The sequence below is a fragment of the Trichosurus vulpecula genome, chromosome 4 (assembly GCF_011100635.1).
Source record: "Trichosurus vulpecula isolate mTriVul1 chromosome 4, mTriVul1.pri, whole genome shotgun sequence".
NCBI lineage: Eukaryota > Metazoa > Chordata > Mammalia > Diprotodontia > Phalangeridae > Trichosurus > Trichosurus vulpecula.
In genome coordinates this window covers 27,688,918-27,707,671 of record NC_050576.1, presented here as the reverse complement: position 1 = coordinate 27,707,671, position 18,754 = coordinate 27,688,918, and the positions used below count along the sequence as shown (strand labels likewise).

Sequence of the window (18,754 nt, the reverse complement as noted above, 5' to 3'; positions counted from 1 at the left end):
CTTGGGTTTAAACCCCACTTTACTACTTATTAGGAAGAGCACCTTAGGTGAGCCTCTCTGCCTTCCTGGGCCTCAGTTTCCTCTTCTGTCAAATGAGAATCGGCAGCACCTCCATGTGTATGATCACCCTGGGGCTCTTTGTCCTGTCACCACCAGGCCCTGGCCAGCCCTGGGTTGGGACTCCCCATTCGCTGCCTTTGGACTTAAACTTAGTGCATGGGCCCCGCAGGCTGCCCGCTGACCCGAGCGCTCCGGGGATGGGGGGGAGGGGGGGCAGCGCCACGCAGCCCAGCCCGAGCCACCGCCTCCTGCGCTCCTCCTCCTACCCGGCCCGGCCCGGCCCGCCAGCCCTCCCTGCTGCAGCGCCCCGAATTGAGCCATGCTCGGCCGCCAGACTCCTTGTCGCCCCCTCCCCCTAGCCCCCCTCCTCCTCCTCCTCCTCTTCCTGGCCTCCCCGGCCACTCCGGGGCCCAAGGAGAGTGACTTCTACAACTTCAAGGTGGTCAATATCAGGGGCAAGTGGGTGTCCCTGGAGAAGTACCGCGGCTCGGTAAGTGCGTGGGGCACCGGAGCATTCACCATCCGCCCCCACCCCCACCCCTCCCACTCCCAACTCTGCCTGGCCCCTGGCCTCAGGCCCCAACTCCGAGGGGCCCAGGCCGGCTCTGGGGCAGGGGCATGACTCCGTAGGACTCGGGCCCAGCCCCAGGATCCAGATAGGATGGAGGGGACTGGCGGGGAGGGGGCTGTTTGGAGGGGGCGGAGGAGGGGGGATGGGCGCGCCTCTCGAGCGGCTGGAATCCGGCTCGGATTTCCCCCCAAAGCGGTAGAGCTGCTTAGAGCCCTGGCCTCCTGAACTCTTCTCCGCTAACTGCCCGGCCCTCTCCCACCGGCCTCCCTTGGCCGGCCCGCAGCCGTGGAGTCTACGTGGCACGCCCCCGCCCCGGGAAGGGACTCAGCCCCATTCCCACCCCCAGAGTTTCCAAGGGGGTTGAAGACCGAAGCTGTAAGGAAAAGGGCCCTCAGGCCTCATTCGACCACAGCCTTAGTCCCCTGGGGCGGACCTAGGTGCTGTCCCCTCTCTGAACCTCAGTTTCTACAACTGCCAAATGGAGGTGCTGCTTCCTGCCCCACCGCTCCCGCTCTCACGGGGTTACCGAGAGAATGAAGAGGGAGACACATTTATGGCAAGACAGCATTGTCCCGTTAGTGGGCAGATCACTGTTGGAAACCAGGAGACCAACTTTGGCAGAGACCGAGCTGGCTATCTGATCCAATCGTTTTTCCTCTCTCCCAGCCTTCATTTCTTCATTTGTACAATAGGAAAAACCTGACCGGGCTGTCCTGGATGCAAATGAGCTTGCGCTGGGCAGCCAGGGCCCTGGCAGCAGGTGGGGATGCCCAGGTGGGCACCAGAAGGAGCTGGTGCTACTCCCACAGTGTTACAGAGACTCCAAGTTGGAGGAACCCTCCAAAGCCAGCTAGTCTGGGCCCTGGGGCATACTAGAGCAAGAGTCCTACACAGTGGAGAACAGCTGGTCATCCAGCCTCTGCCTGAAGGCCTCCTATGAAGGAAAAGTGGGCAGCCTGGGCCACAGAGGGACAGCTCTGAGTGGAAGGAAATCTTTCCTGATATCCCGCATGAATTGGCCTCAGCAGCTTCACTGCTCTGGGGCCCAGCGGAACTAGTCTAATTCCCCAGATGTAGTGGAAGGAGAGAGCTGGGCTTGGAGTCAGGAGGAACTTGGCCTTGGAATCCTGACTTGGACAGTTACTAGGCTGTGTGACCTCCTCACCCAATCTGGTTTAAACCAATCTAATTTGAAAAGCAATGTACCAGGCACTTTTCTTGGTGCAGAGCATACAAAGACAAACCCAAACATTCTGTCATGAAGCATACATTCTACTGGACACATGAGAGGTAGGGATAGATAGAACATGTAGCCCAGTCATTAGAAGCATCTGAGCTGGGAGAGAGCCCAGACAGTTACTGGACTTAGGAGCACCCTTCTGCTAACAGATGGCTCTTTAGGGGAGCCTGGGCAAAAACCACCTGGTACCTACCTTCAAGGAGCTCGCATGTATAATTAAATATGTAATACATGCAAAGTAAATGCTGAATAAACTAGAAAATGAGATCAGGAGAAGCCTCGTGTGGGAGTCAGGGTGGCAAAGCACAAGACTCAAAGGACCTGAGTTCAAATCCCATCTCTGACATTTCTATGGGACTGGGCAAGGCAAGTAACCTCCCTGGGTCTCCAGCTGTCAAATGAGAGGGTTGGGTGAGGGGTAATTTGGGGCTATTTCAAGAAGGGCACAGCTTCCAAGAATAAAGAGGTGATCTCCCACTATCCCCTCCCTGGTCACTCACCTCAGTTTTGTGGCATTGATAAGCTAGAGGGCCATCAGGATGGGCGAGTGTCCTGAGTCCATGTTATATGATGCTAAGTTGAAGGAACATGGCATGCCTAGCTTGAAAAAAGGGTAGGAAGTCATTATGGCTTTGAAGGGATGAAGAGTTAGATGAAGAGTTAGATGTGTTCCGAATAGCTCCAGAAAGCAGAACTGAAGGCTTGAGGCAAGAACTTCTGAACAGAGCTGTCCCAAGTGGAATGTGCTGCCTTCTGCTCGATGGAAGCATCAGACAGATGCTGGATGGCCACTGTTTGGATATATTCTGGTGGGGATTCCTCTCCCACCATAATGTATCCCATCATAAGTCTAAATGGCCACCAAGGTCCCTTCAACTTCTGTGACTTAGTGACTTCTGAAGGCCCTTCCCTTTCTAAGAAAGAGTATTGACATCACAAAATATTAAAGCCCCAAGGGACCCTAGACACCATCTCTATCATCATTCTCAGTTTGACAGAGGTAGAAGCCAGAGGGGTGGTCCAGAGGGGTGGTGCCTTTTGCAAATTAAAGGCAAACTTGAACCCAGGTCAACCAGAATCTGGCTCTGAGGCCAGTGGTCTTTCCAAGATGCTATGATAGGTCAATTCAATACAATTTAATTAAATTGGTTTCAACATTTATTCTAAGCAGCTCAATACTACCTTTGCTACCAGAATGGGATCATCTTGCACAAAGCATCCCATCTTCCCCCTCTGTGTCTTTGCATGGGTTGTCCCCCCATGCCTTGACTCCATCCCCACCTCACCTCTGTCTAGACTGTAAGCTTCTTGAAGACAGGGACTACTTGGGCTTGGACTTTAGATTCCAGGGGCCTAGCACAGTGCCTGACCCAAAGTAGATGCCTGGTCAATGCTTTTTCTTTCATTCATTCATGTATCCATTCATTCTTTCAAGTGCCTACTATGTGCTAGGTGCTGTGGATGCAGGAAAAAAGGAAGGGTAGGATGAGAGCAAGCAAAGCAGCTGACACCTTGCCCAGCAGTTCCCATGCTAGTGGCTGCCTGGTTAGGACCCTGCAGCCAGCTGCCCCAGTCCTGGGCATAATCCTGAAGGGGACCAAGTTGGTCTAGTGCCCTGCTCTGTGTTGTTGCCCTTTGCTTTCTCCCCCTTTTCAGAGACTCAGAGCATCTTAAGCTTAAAAGAGATCTCATCTAGGGAAGCAGTATAGTAGAGAAGAAAGGATGCTGGTTTTGGATTGATGGGACCTGGGTTCAAATCCTGAGTCTGCCATTATACTACCTATGTGACCTTGGGTAAGTCACTTCCCCTTGGTGAGTCTTGGTTTTTTTCATTTGTAAATGAGAGGACTGGAATAAATGGCCTCTGGGGTTCCCTCCAGTTCTAGAGCTAGGAGCCTAGTCCATCCCATACCTGAACCAGAATCTCTACTGTGACATCCCCAGTTAACCAATCAGCATTTATTAAACACCAACCATATGAGTGACAGACAATGTGCTAGCACTGGGGACAGAAATACCAAGAATGAAACATTGCTACTCTCATTATATTTTAATGGGATAGACAAGGACATTTATATCTACATACAGAATAAATATGGAAAGAATAAATACAAATGTTTACAAAGTAGTCAAGTACAAGATAATTTGGGAAGGAAAGCATTGGCTTTCAGTCAACAAACATTTGGCTAAGTGCTAGGGAAACAAAGAAAAACAACTGCATGGCCCCTGCCCTCAAGGAGTTCACATGCAAATGGAAGACACTAACTAACTATGTACATACAGGATCTAGTCTGTGTCAATGGAAGCTAATCTCAGAAGATAACAGTTTTGGGCTGAGTCTGGAAGAAAGCTAGGGAAGGAGAAAGTGATGGGGAAGAGCATTAAAGGCATTGAGGACGGCCAGTGCAAAGGCAGAGATCAGAAATGAAGAGTTCTGTGAGAGGAACAGCAATGAGGCCAGTGTGATTAGATGGCAGAATACATAGAGGAGGAGTGGAAGGGAAAGTGGAAAGGTAGGAAGGACTTTAAAAGCCAAACAGAGGACTTTATATTTGATCCTGGAGGTAACTGAGAGCCCCTGGAGTTTATTGAGTAAGGGGCAGGGGGTGACATGATCAGATCTATGCTTTAACGAAAATTACTTTGGCAGCTTCCTGGAGGATGGATTTTAGTAGGGAGAAACTTAGAAGCAGGAAACCAGTTAGAAGGTTGCTGCACTAGGTGACAAGGATCTGAACTAGGGTCATGGTTGTGTGAGTGGAGACAAGATGTACATGAGAGATGTGAATGTAGAAAGGAAAAGACTGGGCAGTGGATGGAATATGTGGAGTGACTGCACGTAAGGAGGTGAGGATGACGCTGAAGACGCAAGCCTGGGGGGTTGGGAAGAAGGTGGCGCCCTCAAAGTAGCTGGGAAGAGGCAAGATAATGACCTATTTGGGACATGTCGAATTTGAGATGTCTACAGGATGTCCAGTTTGAAGAAAACCTTGGATGAGTATTGCCACAAAATCTTAGAGAGGAGAAGGCAACTGTCGGCGTCAGTGACTGTAGAGAGGAGGAGGAGAACTCAGAAAAGGCCATGAGATTTGGCAATCAAAGGATCATTGGTAACCTTGGAGAGAACAGTGTCAGTTCGATAATGAAATCAGAAGACAGCCTGCAGGAGATGTAGAAGAGCAAGTGGACGCATCAAGTCTAGACCCCTTTCTCAAAGAGCCTCCCTTCGAAGAGAAGCCAGGAGATAAAGTAATGAGTCTGATAAGATAGGTTGGGGCCAGGTTGTGCAGGACTTTAAAGCTAAACAGAGGAGCTTCTATTTTATTCTAGAGGCAATAGAATTGCTTTTGAGAGTACCATGGTCAGATCTGCACTTGAGGAAAATTACTCTGTCAGCAGTACATAGGGTATAGTGGAGTGGGGAGAGCTTTGAGACAGCGAAACCAATTAGGGAGCTGTTGCAATAATCTAGATGAGTGGTTCTGGAGGCCTGAACCAAAGTGGTAGCTGTGTGAGTATAAAGAAGGGGACAGATGTGAGAGATGTGAGGACTGACATGGCATCCAGGCACTCTTGAATGCTCCCTATGAGAAGGACCCCAGCCCCTCTTGAGGTTTGGACAGCTCTGACATTCCAGAGCCTTACCTTACTCTTCTGTTCCTGCACTTCCTCCCCAGCCGCCTTCCTCTGCCTTATGTATTCTCATAGCTTTCACCTGGTTGTTATTTCAGTGTTTGAATTTGACAAGGGGATCATAGGAGAGAGAAAAGAATGGATGGCTAAAAGTAACATGTAAGACATGGCAGCATCTGGATGGTGGAGATAATTTGGAAGATTAACACAGCCTTCCCAGTGTTTCTCTAATCATACTAGGTTTTTAAAAGGTTAATTTAGGTCCTCATCCTTCCAGGTACTCAATGATTAAAAATGACTCTCTGGGCTAGAGATGGCCATATTTTTGTTTCCTTGACAGTAGGTAGCTTTCAAATTCCAATCCCAATCAAAGGGATGCATAAACTGGACCTTGCAACCCACTGTGACCTGAAATATAGACCCTATGAAATGTCCCAAGCCTTTATAGTTGGAAATGGGCCTCAGAACTCACTAAATCCAACCTGTATCTAATGCATAAAACCTTTTAATAACATCCCCAAGTGGTCATTCAGCCTCTGCTTGAAGACCTCCAGTAAGGAAGATCTTCACCTCACAGGGCCCATTCCACTTTTTAAAGGTTTCCCTGTCATTAAATTTAAATTTGATTCCTTGCAATTTCCACCCTTTGCTTCTGTTGTCCTTTGGAGGCCAAGCAGACCAAATGTCATCCATTCTCTCTTCATCCATTAGCCCTCCAAATACTTGAAGAGAGCTATGACATTCCCCTTGAGTCTTCTCCAGGATAACCAGTCCCAATTCCTTCAACTGATCCCCAAATGGCTATGGAATCCTACCTGTCCTATCTCTGAACCTATTGAAATATGCTCTCCTATGATAAAATCAATGTGCGCATCAACTCTACCCAGCTTTCCTCTCCATCTGTACTGCAAATTCTAAGATAGCCACCTCTCACCATCTCCCACAGAGTCCCCATCATTTCTACCCCAGCAACCGGTTTCCCCTTGTTGATGAGAATCAGAGCCAGTAGAGAAATTTCCTTTACTGGTTTCTCTACCTTTTGAAGGATGGAGAAAAGTCAAGAAATTATTAACTGCTCTGCTTTTGGCAGAAAAAGAGCTCCAGCAGATGTCTGGTTAACTGAAGTTATCCATCTTACTATATCATGCCTTTATGCCAGATCTATGATCTGTTGTCCAAAGACCTCAGCTATTTCTTCTTTCTGCTGGTGGTCCATAACACATTCAACCAATCATATAATTTCTAATTTTTCCTTTGTTGATCTCTCCCAAATACTCTCTACCATGTTTTCCCTTTTGGTTCCTAAATTTCCTCATAACTATATCTTCTTAATATTTACATATATATGTATACATGATATATTACGTATGTGATATTTGATTTTCTTAATATATAATGTTATAAAAGGCTTTTTATCTATTCTGTTGCTTTTTAACAAGACATACCCATGGTCTAATGAGGGGTCCCATTTAGCCAAGTCTCAGTGATACAAATGATACCGATACTTTGTGCCACTGTATGCTATTTGCATATATCTATCTATCTGAGGCGTTTATTGTTGATTCTTTTTTAAGAAAAATCTATCACCTGTGAACTACTGGTATCTCTACTGCTATTCCTCTAGCTACATTGTAGTTGCTTGGCACAATATCTAGTTTGGTGGACATTCTCTTCTCCCTCTGTCCTTTTCAGTTCAATTAGAATAAGACTCCAGGCAAACTGATTCTTATCACTCCTTGGTGGGTGTACTTCATCCCTGGCCAGGAGCCTGTCATTTTTGTGTTTTAAGCTGTGGTCCAGAATTCCAAATCCCCTTCTCAGACACCATATTTTGGACCATTCATTCATGTTTCAAATTTGACTTTCTCATTGGAAGCCCTTGCCTTCTATCACAAGAGTGATGAAAATACTATCTGTCCTCCTAAAATCTTATTTCTTGCCTGAGCTTTCATCATTTTTAGCAATGCTTTCAAGACTCCTTCTCGAAGTATCTGAGTATCACCAGACATGGGAGATAGTAGTCTTCTGTTTTGACAAGTCTTCTAAAGTTCTGTGTCACATTTTGAATATATACCAAGGGAAGGAATCAGACCTCTCTATTTTTGTGATTGAGTTAACAAATGGTTGCCTGTGTACCCCCCAGCAGGAAATTGCTAACTATTAGTCCCCTATTTTTCCTCTGACCCTTTCTAAATGATGGTAGCTGGGCATTACTTGAATGATGCCCTCCAGTAAAGAGGGTTCAGTTTTTTTTCTCTTCAGGAAGTGCCTCATACCTGTTAGTGAGTTCCAAGTATCCTTCTCCTTTGCTTTCTCCACTGTGTCACATTCTCCTACCCTCCAACCTCCTGATACAGATCAAGATACCTATCTACCACTTCAGAGAGATAGCAGTCACTTGGCCATGGTAGAAATGGAACTACCAGTTCCTGCAAATTACACCTTGTTCTCCATACCTGCTGGGAGTGAGATCCCCATTTCTTGATTTTTCTTATTGGTAGATCCCCTGGAGAATTTTTTTCAAACTGTGGGGAATTTTTGTATTAGCTTCATCTACTCTGTTTATAATTCATATGTACCTAGTTATTTACACACCATCTCCCCCATTAGAATGTGACTTCCTTGAGGGTGGGGACTGTTTTTGCCTTTATTTGTATCCCCAGTTCTCAGCACATGGCTTGACATATAATAAACAATAAATGTTTGCTGACTGACTTCTCAATGTGTTCGGACCTTTTTAGCTTGATGGCATGTTTCTACCTCATCAGTACCTTGACATCAGTCCATGACCAACTTCCCTTCCCTTATCTTACTATCTTCTTACCTCATTTGACTAACTTGTCTTCCTTGTTTCCTTAAAGTTCTTCTTATGTCTTAGCTCACCTCTTCTTTCTCAAGTTGTCCTTCAGCTTGGGTTCTCATATTCACAGAATCTCAGTGTTGGAAGGGACCTCAGAGGCCATCTGGCCTACCACATACCTGACCAAGAATCTCTTTTACAACATATGTGACATATGGTCATTCGATGTCCACTTGAAAACCTTCCATAAGAAGAAATGTATGACCTCCTGGGGCAGCCTGCTTTACTGTTAGCTTTCACTGATATTTTCCCAACATCCAGCCTAATCTGTATCTTTACAACTTGCACCTGTCACTCCTAGATTTGCCCTCTGGTGCCAGGCAGAACAAGTCTGATCCTGCTTCTATAAAAACTCTTCAGGAAGTTAAAGCCCCCTACCACATTCCCCTTGGAACTCCTCTTCTACAGCTTAAACATTCTCAGCTCCTTCAGACATTCCTTGAGAGCATGGTCTTGACTCTTCTCCCCACTCTGTGCACCCTATTCCAAATGTACTGCAGCTTATCTACATCTTTCTTCAATATGGGGCCCAGAACTGAACACAATACTCTGTAAGCAGCCTGTTTTCTGCTCCTCCTTCAAATCCAACTTATTTTGCTCCTTCTTCTTAGATCTCTTTGCCTGAAGCTTTCTTTTCCCTCAGCTCAAGGTCAAGTTCTTCCCAGTTCAACGTCAAGGCCATCTCCTTCAACTCGTCTGTCTCCTTCACTTCTAGCTCTTATCCTTCTTCAGCTCAAGCCTCACCATCTCAGCTTGAGCCTTGTCTTCTTCTCATCCTCCTTCAACTTCAACTTCCACATCCACCCAAATTTGCCTTCCCCAAACTCCATGTCTGGCCCTTTTCACAATTCTCACCCAGCCACAGGAGACTATCTGGGCATCTTGCCATCTGCCCTGCCACTGACTGTCTTCACCCCACTGGGAACAGCCACCTTTGGGCCATGAACTCCAGAGACTGTGCCCCTCCTCCCACTCTGCATTGGGACTCTGCCCCGAGGCTGAGCTGTCCTGATTGGTGAGTGACTGAATGAGCACAAACTCACCTAACTCACTCTCTCTAGCCATCCCAGACCTGGCTTCACATTCCATCCGGCCACAGGAAACCAAGACCTACCCAAGAGGCTTGCCGGCAACTGTACTAAACATAACCCTGCTTCCTCCCCTCACCCCTCACCCCCTCACGCTCCTGGATTTCTATGTCTTCTGGTACGATAGAAAAGAATCAGAGAACCTGAGTTAAAATCCTGCCACATCACAATTTGTTTGATCTTGGGCAAAACATTTCACTTTTCTGGGTCTCAGTTTTCCCATCTGTAAAATGAGGTGGTTGGACTAGATGGTTTCTAATGCCCCTTCTAGCTTTAGATCTATGATCTGATCCTGGGCTCAGAAATCAAATCAGTAATGCACCTACATATGGAAGGACGGGCATGACGGTGACTGCCTTCGAGCTCTTCTGACCATCCAGTGACCTGATGGACCACAGCTCTTTTCTGGCTCCCACTCCCCTAGTAGATACTCAATGAGGGCCTCCCTTTTGTCTCTGCATTCCCAGTGTTGAGCACAGTGCACATTGTAATCACTTAATGAATTCTCATCCATCCATCCATCCATCCATCCATCCATCCATCCATCCATCCCCTGATCCCTCCAAGTCTCCTTCTCTTTTTTTCCTCCTTCAGATCAAATCCTTCTCCTGTCCTCTCTTCTACAGAATCTTCTCCCACCAAAGCCAGAAGTGGGAAGCTCTTCTTCACATTGAGCTAAAAATCTGCTTTTCTCTAATTCCACTCCCCTCCCCCTTGCTCATAGTTCTGCTCTCTGGGGCCAAGCAGAATAAGTCAAATCCCTTTTCCACGTGACAGCCTTCCAGATACTTGCAAGCAGTGACCATGCCCTTCCCCCACACCTACCCTGTCCAGCCTTAAGTCTTCTCCAGGCTAAACATCCCCCATGCTTGCATCTTATTCTGTCCCCAAACCATCCTGGTTGCCCTCTTCTAGACATTCCAGCTTATTAATGATCCCTTCGAAATTGCAGCTCTCAGAATTGTACACAATATGCCAAATGTGGTCTGACCAGGTCAGAGAATTGAAGGGCTATCAACTCCCTCGCTCTGGATCTTGTACTTCAATGAATGGAGCCTAAAATCCCCTAAGCTGCCTTGGCTGCTGTGTCTCATCGATGACTCATCCAGAGCTTGCAATCCAGGAAACCTTTAGGTCTTATTCACATGAATTGCTTTCTAGCCATGTCTCCTCTGTACTCAGGCAGTTGCTTTCTTTAATTCAAGGATAAGATTTTCTATTCACTCTGCCTCTCAGAGATGGGAAGGACCTCCCTTGGACAGCCTAGTACCAAAATGCCGTGTACAATAATTCTTACTCTCTCTGGCATCTTCTGTTTATTTGTCTACCCTTTAACTGCATAATGCCTCCAGTGACAAGGAATTCATTAATCAACCTGTCAAGAAGCATTGATTAAGCATTTATGATGTGCCAGGCCCTGTGCTAAGTGCTGGGGACAAAGAAAGACAAAAACATTGTTCTTGCCCTCATAGAGCTTACTTTGTAATGGGCAGACAATATGTAAATAACTAGGTTTATACAATACATACACATGTATACATACTGTAGAAACATGCATGTATGTATGTAGATAGAGAGATAGATATGGTGTAAATGAAAGGTACTAGCAATGGTGGGGAAGGGGTGGACTGCCAAAGACTTCTTGCCGAAGGTGGGCTTTGAGCTGAGTCTTGAAGGAAGCCAGGGAAGCTAAGAAACAGAGTTAGGGAGGACCAGCATTACAGGCAGGGGGGAGCGCCAGTATAAAGGTACAGAGTCAGGAGATATAGGGTCTTGTACGGGGAACACCAATTAGGTCAGTATGGCTGGAGTGAAGTAAAGTATAAGAAAATTGGAAAGATAGAAAGGGACAAAGTTGTGAAGAGCTTTAAATGCCAAATAGACAAATTTGTTTTGGAGCCACTGGAGTTTACTGAGTAAGGAGGAAGGTGACATGGTCACACCTACAGTTTACAAAAATGACTGTGGCCACTGAGTTAGGGAGGGATTGAGGTGGGGAGAAATTTGAGGCAGGTAGATAAATAATAAGGCTCTTGCAATAGTCTAGTCATGAGGTGATGGAGGCCTGAACTAAATTGGCTGCTGTGTCAGAGAAGAGAATGTCCACAAAGGATACAAAAGCAGAAAAGACGAGACCTAGCAATGGATTGACTATGTGGGGGGAGTGTAAGTGAGGAGTTGAGGTGGACACTGAGGTTGAGTGACTGGGACAATGGTGGTGCCATCTGTGGTAATGGGGAAGTTGAGAAGGAGAGGAGGGTTTTGGGGAAAAGATGAACTCTGTCTCAGACATGTTGAATTTGTGATGCTTACAATGCATCCGATTTGAGATTTTGAAAAAGCAGTTGCTGATGTGAGACTATAGCACAGGAGACAGACTATGGTTAGATATATAGGTCTGCTAAGTATCTGCATGGAGATGATAATTGAGCCTATGGGAGTTTAGGAGATCACCCAGAGAGATACTGTAGAGGGAGAAGAGAAAATGGCCTAGGACAAATCCATGGGTTAACCTATGGTTAGTGGGCATGACCCAGATGGAGATCCAGGAAGGAAGCCTAGGAATGAGCCATCTGCCACGTAGAAGGAGAGCTATCATTGAGTGTAGACAGTTTTCATGAATAGTATAGCTGGGAAAGTGAGGAGAAATATAGGATGATAGCTTGCGGGGATGGTTGGAGTTTTTTTAAAGCTAGTGTTAGTGGGGTGAAAGAATACATGGGCATGTTGGACAAGGGGAAATAGAAGATAAGTGAGGGAGCGGGGGTGATGAAAAGGACGAGATGGGATGGGATAGGATCACTTGTGCATGGGAGGAGTTTGCCTTGGCCAAGAGAAGGGCCACTTCTTCATGAGAAAAAGGGGTGAAGAGTCAATGGCAGAAGGCATCTGGGGATGTGAGATGAAGAGGAGGGGAGAAGAGGGAACTCTCAACAAAAGGCCTCAATTTTTCATTAAGTACGAAGTTTGGTCTTGAGCTGAGATCCTGACTATCTAGAGCACAAGGCTGAATCTAAGATGGTGAAATTAAATGGGGATAAATGTAAAGTCTTACACTTGGGTTGAAAAAAAATCAATTTTACACATATAAGATGAAGGCGACAATGTTAGACCATAGTTTGCTTTTTATTTTTTTAAAGATCTAGGGGTTTTGGTGGACCACAAGCTCAAAATGACTCAGCAGTATGATGTGATGACCTCTCCCCTCCAAAAAAAAAAATGTTATTCTGGGCTGCATTAAGTAAGGAAGCAAAATTGTCCTTCGATTTCCTGCCCCGGTCATGCCACATCTAGAGTGTTGTGTTTGGTTCTGAGCATCACATTTTAGGAAGGACATTGGTAAGATAGAAAGTGCCCAGAAGAGAGCAACCAGGGTGGGGAAGGCCTTTGAGATGACCTCATATATGGATCAGGTGAAGAAAATGGGGAACTTTAGTCTGAAGAAGATAAAACTCAGAGGAGACACGATCACTGTTGTCAAGCATTTGAAAGATTATCATGTGGAACAAGGATTAGACTTGTCCTCTTTTGCCTCAGAGAGTCCAATTCCTGGGAAAAGTTTTAGAACTGATCATTAGATAGATGGTTGGTGACCATCTGGAAAAGGAGAAAGTGATCCCAAAGAACCAGCATGGCTTCATCCAGAACAGGTCATGCCAGACTACTTCACTTACATTTTGACAGGATTTCTCAACCGGTAAATGAGGGAAATACTGTGGTTGTAGATTGTAGCAAAGCCTTTGGTAAAGTATCTTGTGCTGTTGTGGGGAAACACAGACACGTGTGCTGTGTTCTTGGAGAGCAGAACCAGGAGCAATGGGGGAGGGGAGGGAAGAAGAAGCAGGTTTAGCTCCCTGGGAGGACAAGCCTTCCCAATGATGAGCGATGTGCTGTGTGGGAGTGGAATGACCAGCCCCTCCCTTTCTTGGAGGTCTTCAAGCAGAGGCTGGTTGACTTCTTGTTGGCTGTGGGAGATTGCTTTTGGGTGTGGGTTGGATTTCATGACCATGGAGATCATTTCCAACTTGGAAATTCTGTGAATGGCTTTTACTCAGAGAGAGGTTTCACTCTTTTTCTTCCTCCCCATTCAGTTCGGTGCTGGGCTCTTACTCTTTCCCAGCCCCCCTTACTTTGAGCATCCTGGCCTTTCTGTTCCTCAGCCTCTTCAGCGCTCATGGCCTCTGCCTGCCCAGGATCATTCTCACCTTAGACAGCCTCCCCACCCCCACAAGCAGCTCCACGGATTGGGCTCCAGGTGCCAGAATTTTCCATTTGGAACAAGGGTCTCTGGAGGGGAGCAGTGAGCCCCCAGCAGCTGCTCCCTCTCAGGTCCCATGCAGGCACATCTCTGTCACCTCCCAACAAAAAAAAAAAAGGAATGGGGAGGGCATTCCCAGGACTCCGAAAGGAGCCAGTGAAGCCGTGCTCTGCCTAACATCTCTATTCCTTGTTGGAACAGGAAAATAAACAGCATGTTAATGAAATCTGCAGATGTTGCTAAGTTGGGAATAGTTACAGACATCCCTGAGGATAGAACAGGAATGCAAATGGACCTTGAGAGGTTAGTCCCAGGCAGAGCACTGGTTTGTTAGCTGCAGATGTAGCAGAAAGGACCTAGGACTGGGAGACTGGAAACAGCCTGGTTCCTGATCCCCACACTGCTTCCTGATTATTGTGCAACTATAGGCAAACAAACCACTGTAGCTATGGATAGACAGACAGATGGAAAGACAGATGGACGGACTGATGGATGGATGGACAGGCAGATAGATGGACAGATGGATGGATGGATGGACGGATGGATAGATGGATGGATGGATGGATGGATGGATGGACAGGCAGATAGACGGACAGATGGATGGATGGATGGACGGATGGATGGATGGATGGATGGATGGATGGATGGATGGATGGATGGATGGATGGACAGGCAGATAGAGGGACAGATGGATGGACGGATGGATGGATGATGGATAGATGGATGGATGGATGGATGGATGGATGGATGGACAGGCAGATAGAGGGACAGATGGATGGACGGATGGATGGATGATGGATAGATGAATGGTTGGCCATAGATCAGTGAATAGAGTATTTAATATAAGCAAGCAAGATAATCCTTGTCCTCAAGAAGCTTACATTCTAATGAGAGAAAACAACACAAAGGAGAGCTGGAAAATGAGGATGGGAAGAAAGAAAGTCTATGGCAGGTGAAGAAGGAGTCCAGGGTAAGTGAGGTGAACATGGCTGGGGTCCTTCTTAACATGGTTGTCTTTGGAGACAATCATCAATTAGGAGAGGAGAGTCTCAGGGGGGCAGTCTTAAGTTGTCCTGGGCATCAGTGAGGTAGGTAAGGAAGAGGAGGAGTCTGGACACAGATAATCCAAGAGGGAGTGCTGACCCTAGCAAAGGCAGTATGGTGGATGGTGGATGGCACACCAGATGCGAAATCAGGAAGCACTTGGTTCAAATCATCAAATCCTGCTTTTGACACTTACTAAGTCATACGTGACCAACCATGAGCAAGTTAATCATTCTGAAACTCAGTTTCTTTATCTGTAAAATTATGGAGTTTGAGTAGGTGGTCTTTAAATCTCCTTTTTAGCTCAAGATCTATAATCCTCTCCTGAAAAATAGGGAGCAGAGAGAGATGGATGAAAAGTCAGAGCTGGAAGATGCCTTAGAAAGGAAAGGAACAAGCATTTATTTAGCACCGACAGTGTGCCAGGCACTACACTAAGTGCTTTACAAACATCATCCCACATGATCCTCACAATAACCCCTGGACATAGAAACTATTATAATCCCCATTTCATAGTTGAGGAAACTGAGGCAGACAAGGTAAGTGATGCACAAGGTCACACAGTACATATCTGAGGCTGGATTTGAACCCAGGGTCAGGCCACCTAGGTGCCCCATCCACTATACTTTTCTACTTCTAAACTTGGCATGTACTTTGTGTCACTAATGTGGCATTTCATCCTATATTGCCTTGTGTCTTCCCTTGAACAGTGATATTTGCTGTGTAACTTCCCCTGTCTGAAGGTCTTGTCTCTGATCAAACTATAGGTTCCTTCAAGGCAGGAGGCATGCCATTTCTATGTATCTGTCTCTTGCCTCACTCAGCTATATGTATAGAAGAGACTCCCTCCATAAATAATGAATGAAGGCTGTGTGGGGACAGAGCCCTATTCTCCTCCCATCCATCTGCTCAGCATGCATCCGTCCTGAGCATTAAAGTACCAGCTATGTCCCAAAGTTGCTTCCTTTTGGATGCATGCTTATCAAATGCCATTTCCTATGTGCTGGGCTAGGCACTGGAGCTCCACAGACAGAGAGGCCTAGGCCCTGCCCTCAAGGGGTTTACAATCTAAAAGCAGAGCAAGATATAATTATGATAGGAGGGTAAGAGAGAAAAGTGTGGAAGAGAGGGCTGAACATGGTGAGATTGGGACTGGGGGGAAAGAGAATCAAAGACTTCATGAAGAGAGCAGCATCTGAATTGGATATTGAAGGAAAATCTCTTTGAAGTCCACCCTTTCCACTCACCTCTTCTCCGTCATGGTACAATAGAAAAAGCACCAAGTTGGGAGTCTAAGAAGCTGAGTTCAAATCCCAGTTCATTCTGCTTCGTAGGTGGAGGACCTTGGGAAATCTGCTTCACCTCTCTAGAGCTGTTTCCTGATCTGGAAAATGCAGCATTAGGCATCCAAGCTCAAAGGCTATAGTTCTCTTGCCCACTCTGTCTGCAGACCTTTCTGCAGCTTCTACCACTCGCTTTGAACATATATGAAGTTTCATTGTTCAATTTCACAGGACCCAGTGCTGGAGGAGATCTCAGTCTAGCTGAATTTTGCTGAACTGAAAGCCCCAAAAAGGAAAGCAACCTCCTGGAGCTTCCAACAGTGGCAAGGTGCTCATGTCAGCCTTGTACCCAAGGCACTTTCCACCACATGATAGCTGCAAGACTAGATAAGCTCCCCAAGGGCAGGAACTTGTCTTCTTCTTCTTCTTCTTCTTCTTCTTCTTCTTCTTCTTCTTCTTCTTCTTCTTCCTCAACAACAACTCTGGGCACAGGGTGACTATCCAATAAAGACTTAGAGAAACACAGAATGTTGACAGGGAAATGGGAGCTTAGATATCACAATGTTCTCCCCTGGAAAACAAGGCAGATGAACCAAGAGACATCTAAGGCAGTTAGGTGGCACAGTAGATAGAACACTGGCCCTGGAGTCAAGAAGACCTGAGTTCAAATCCAGCCTCAGACACTTACTGTGTAACCCTGGGCAAGTCACTTAACCCTGTTTGCCTCAGTTTCCTCATCTGTCAAATGAGCCAGAGAAGGAAATGGCAAACTACTCCAGTATCTTTGCCAAGAAAACCCCAAATAGGGTCATTAAGAGTCAGATATGACTGGAATGACTGAACAGCAACAGCAGCATAGTGGACAGAACTTTGAATTTGGAGTCAGGAAGATGGGTTCAAAGCTTCCTTCAGACCCTTACTAGCTTTGTGAGCAAGCCACTTAACATTCCTGTGCCTCATTCTCTTCATTTGTAAAATGAGAATCTTTTTCCAGCTCAAGATGGATGATATAATGAGCTGAAGAGTTCAGGGGAGGGAGAGATCAGTGAAGGCAGAGGGAGGGGGATCAGGGAAGGCTTCATGTAGGACGTGCTCTATGACTCACTGCTTACCAGGGAGGCAGGGTTTGGATAGGTAGAGAAGAGAAAGCAGGTTTGTGGGTCTCCAACTATAACTAGGGATTAGTGGGAAATTAGCAGGGTGAGTAAGAATCAGCCCACCAGGTAGAGGAAAGGGAGAGAGTATGATCGCGGCATCTCTCCCCACTCCTGAGAGCAAAAGAAAAATGATTCAGTTGTTCCCGAAATCCCCTAAGGTAATAGACCTATTGGGTTAGACAGGAGAAGGTGACCAGAGTCCAGAAGCAGCAAGTCCAAACCCACCAAACAGTGGTGGGACATTTACAGAGTGGAAGGTCCTGAATACACCAAGGAGGGTAAAAATCAGCATTAGGCAGTGTCTTTCTATGTGAACAGCATGATATGCATGCTCTCCTCCTTACCCAAATGATCGCCATGTAGCTGCATATGCCTCCCCCAAGCTCTAGGCTGTGGCATGTTGGGATTTTATTGGTGGAAGGTTTTGTTGTTATTGTTTTAACCAGTGCCAGGATGTAGGTTTTTGTTTTTTCCTTGTGACCATAGCCCTCCTGGTCTATCAGGTATGAGCTACATCTATTTTTTCCCACAAGTCCAAGATTACAAATTCTTCTTGCCCATCTGTGATCCATGGGAGGCTGCTGAGAACTCAATGGATACAATCCAGGATAGAAATGAGCCTTTCCCAGCAAAGTCTGATGGAAAGTAGGATGGATGTGTTACAAGGCAGGTAATTCAGGCTGCTTGGCCATGAAGTCACCAGCCATTTGACTGCAGAGGGTCTAGGTCATCTTAGTCCATGGGTTTTATGAAGGGGTCCATCTGTGTGCAGGTTTCAGATAGCTAGCCAAACCTCATCTGCTACTCACAAGATCTCCCTAGGGGTGCAATGTCAATTGGCTCCCTGATCAGCGTGTCCTTCGTTGTCCTGGGTGATATCCAACTCCCCAAGGCATCTGGGAGTGAGGCAATTGGGACACACTCAGCTAGAAGGGATTATTGCTCTCATATTGCCTGCCATAAGAAAATGATGTGGGAGACAAATCTGCCATCTTGTTGATGCCTATCTATTCCTCTGGTTTTACACTGACTTTCTGGCTTTGGACCATTGTTTATGCCTCTTGTCTTGTCCCTGGGATTGGGTTACCCCATGATCTCTGCCATGGAGCACCTGGAGAAAAAAGGAATTGTTTGAAAGCTGGGGTTTTGGGACTGTTTGGCATCTCCTAGACTCAGAGTTGGAACTCTCTGCCTCCCAAGGCAGCCTGTCCCATTTTGGGATGGCTCTTGTTGTTAGGAAGTTTTTCCTTACATTGATCCTAATTCTGCCTCTCTGCAGCTTTCATTCTCTCTTGGCTCACAACTTGGAAGAAGCTCTCCTTCCCCATGAGGGTTCATTCTCTGGGTCCTGGCTAATTAGCCCCTAATCACCCATATTTGACTATATTGATGTTACACCCAAACTGAAACAAGTTACATTCAGCCCTTGGGCTGCGGGGGCCAGCACCACTTGCCCCTTGCCAGCTCTTTATCTGGGGGTTCCAGGGAAATCGATCTTTCAGCTCTAGTTGGCGCAGACCTCTGAAGAACTGGCGAGGCTCCGGGGGAGATTTTTGTAGC

At 46.5% G+C, this 18,754-nt stretch overlaps 1 protein-coding gene across 1 annotated transcript in view; it reads left to right on the top strand.

The window, feature by feature from the left end:
• Positions 1-335: 335 nt before the first annotated feature.
• Positions 336-18,754, top strand: part of GPX7 (glutathione peroxidase 7) — a gene marked incomplete at its 3' end in the record, with an annotated part of 42,497 nt that continues 24,078 nt past the window's right edge. Inside the window, 1 exon segment of the mRNA XM_036757550.1 lies at positions 336-550. Within this exon segment, the coding sequence (XP_036613445.1) occupies positions 380-550 (171 nt within the window).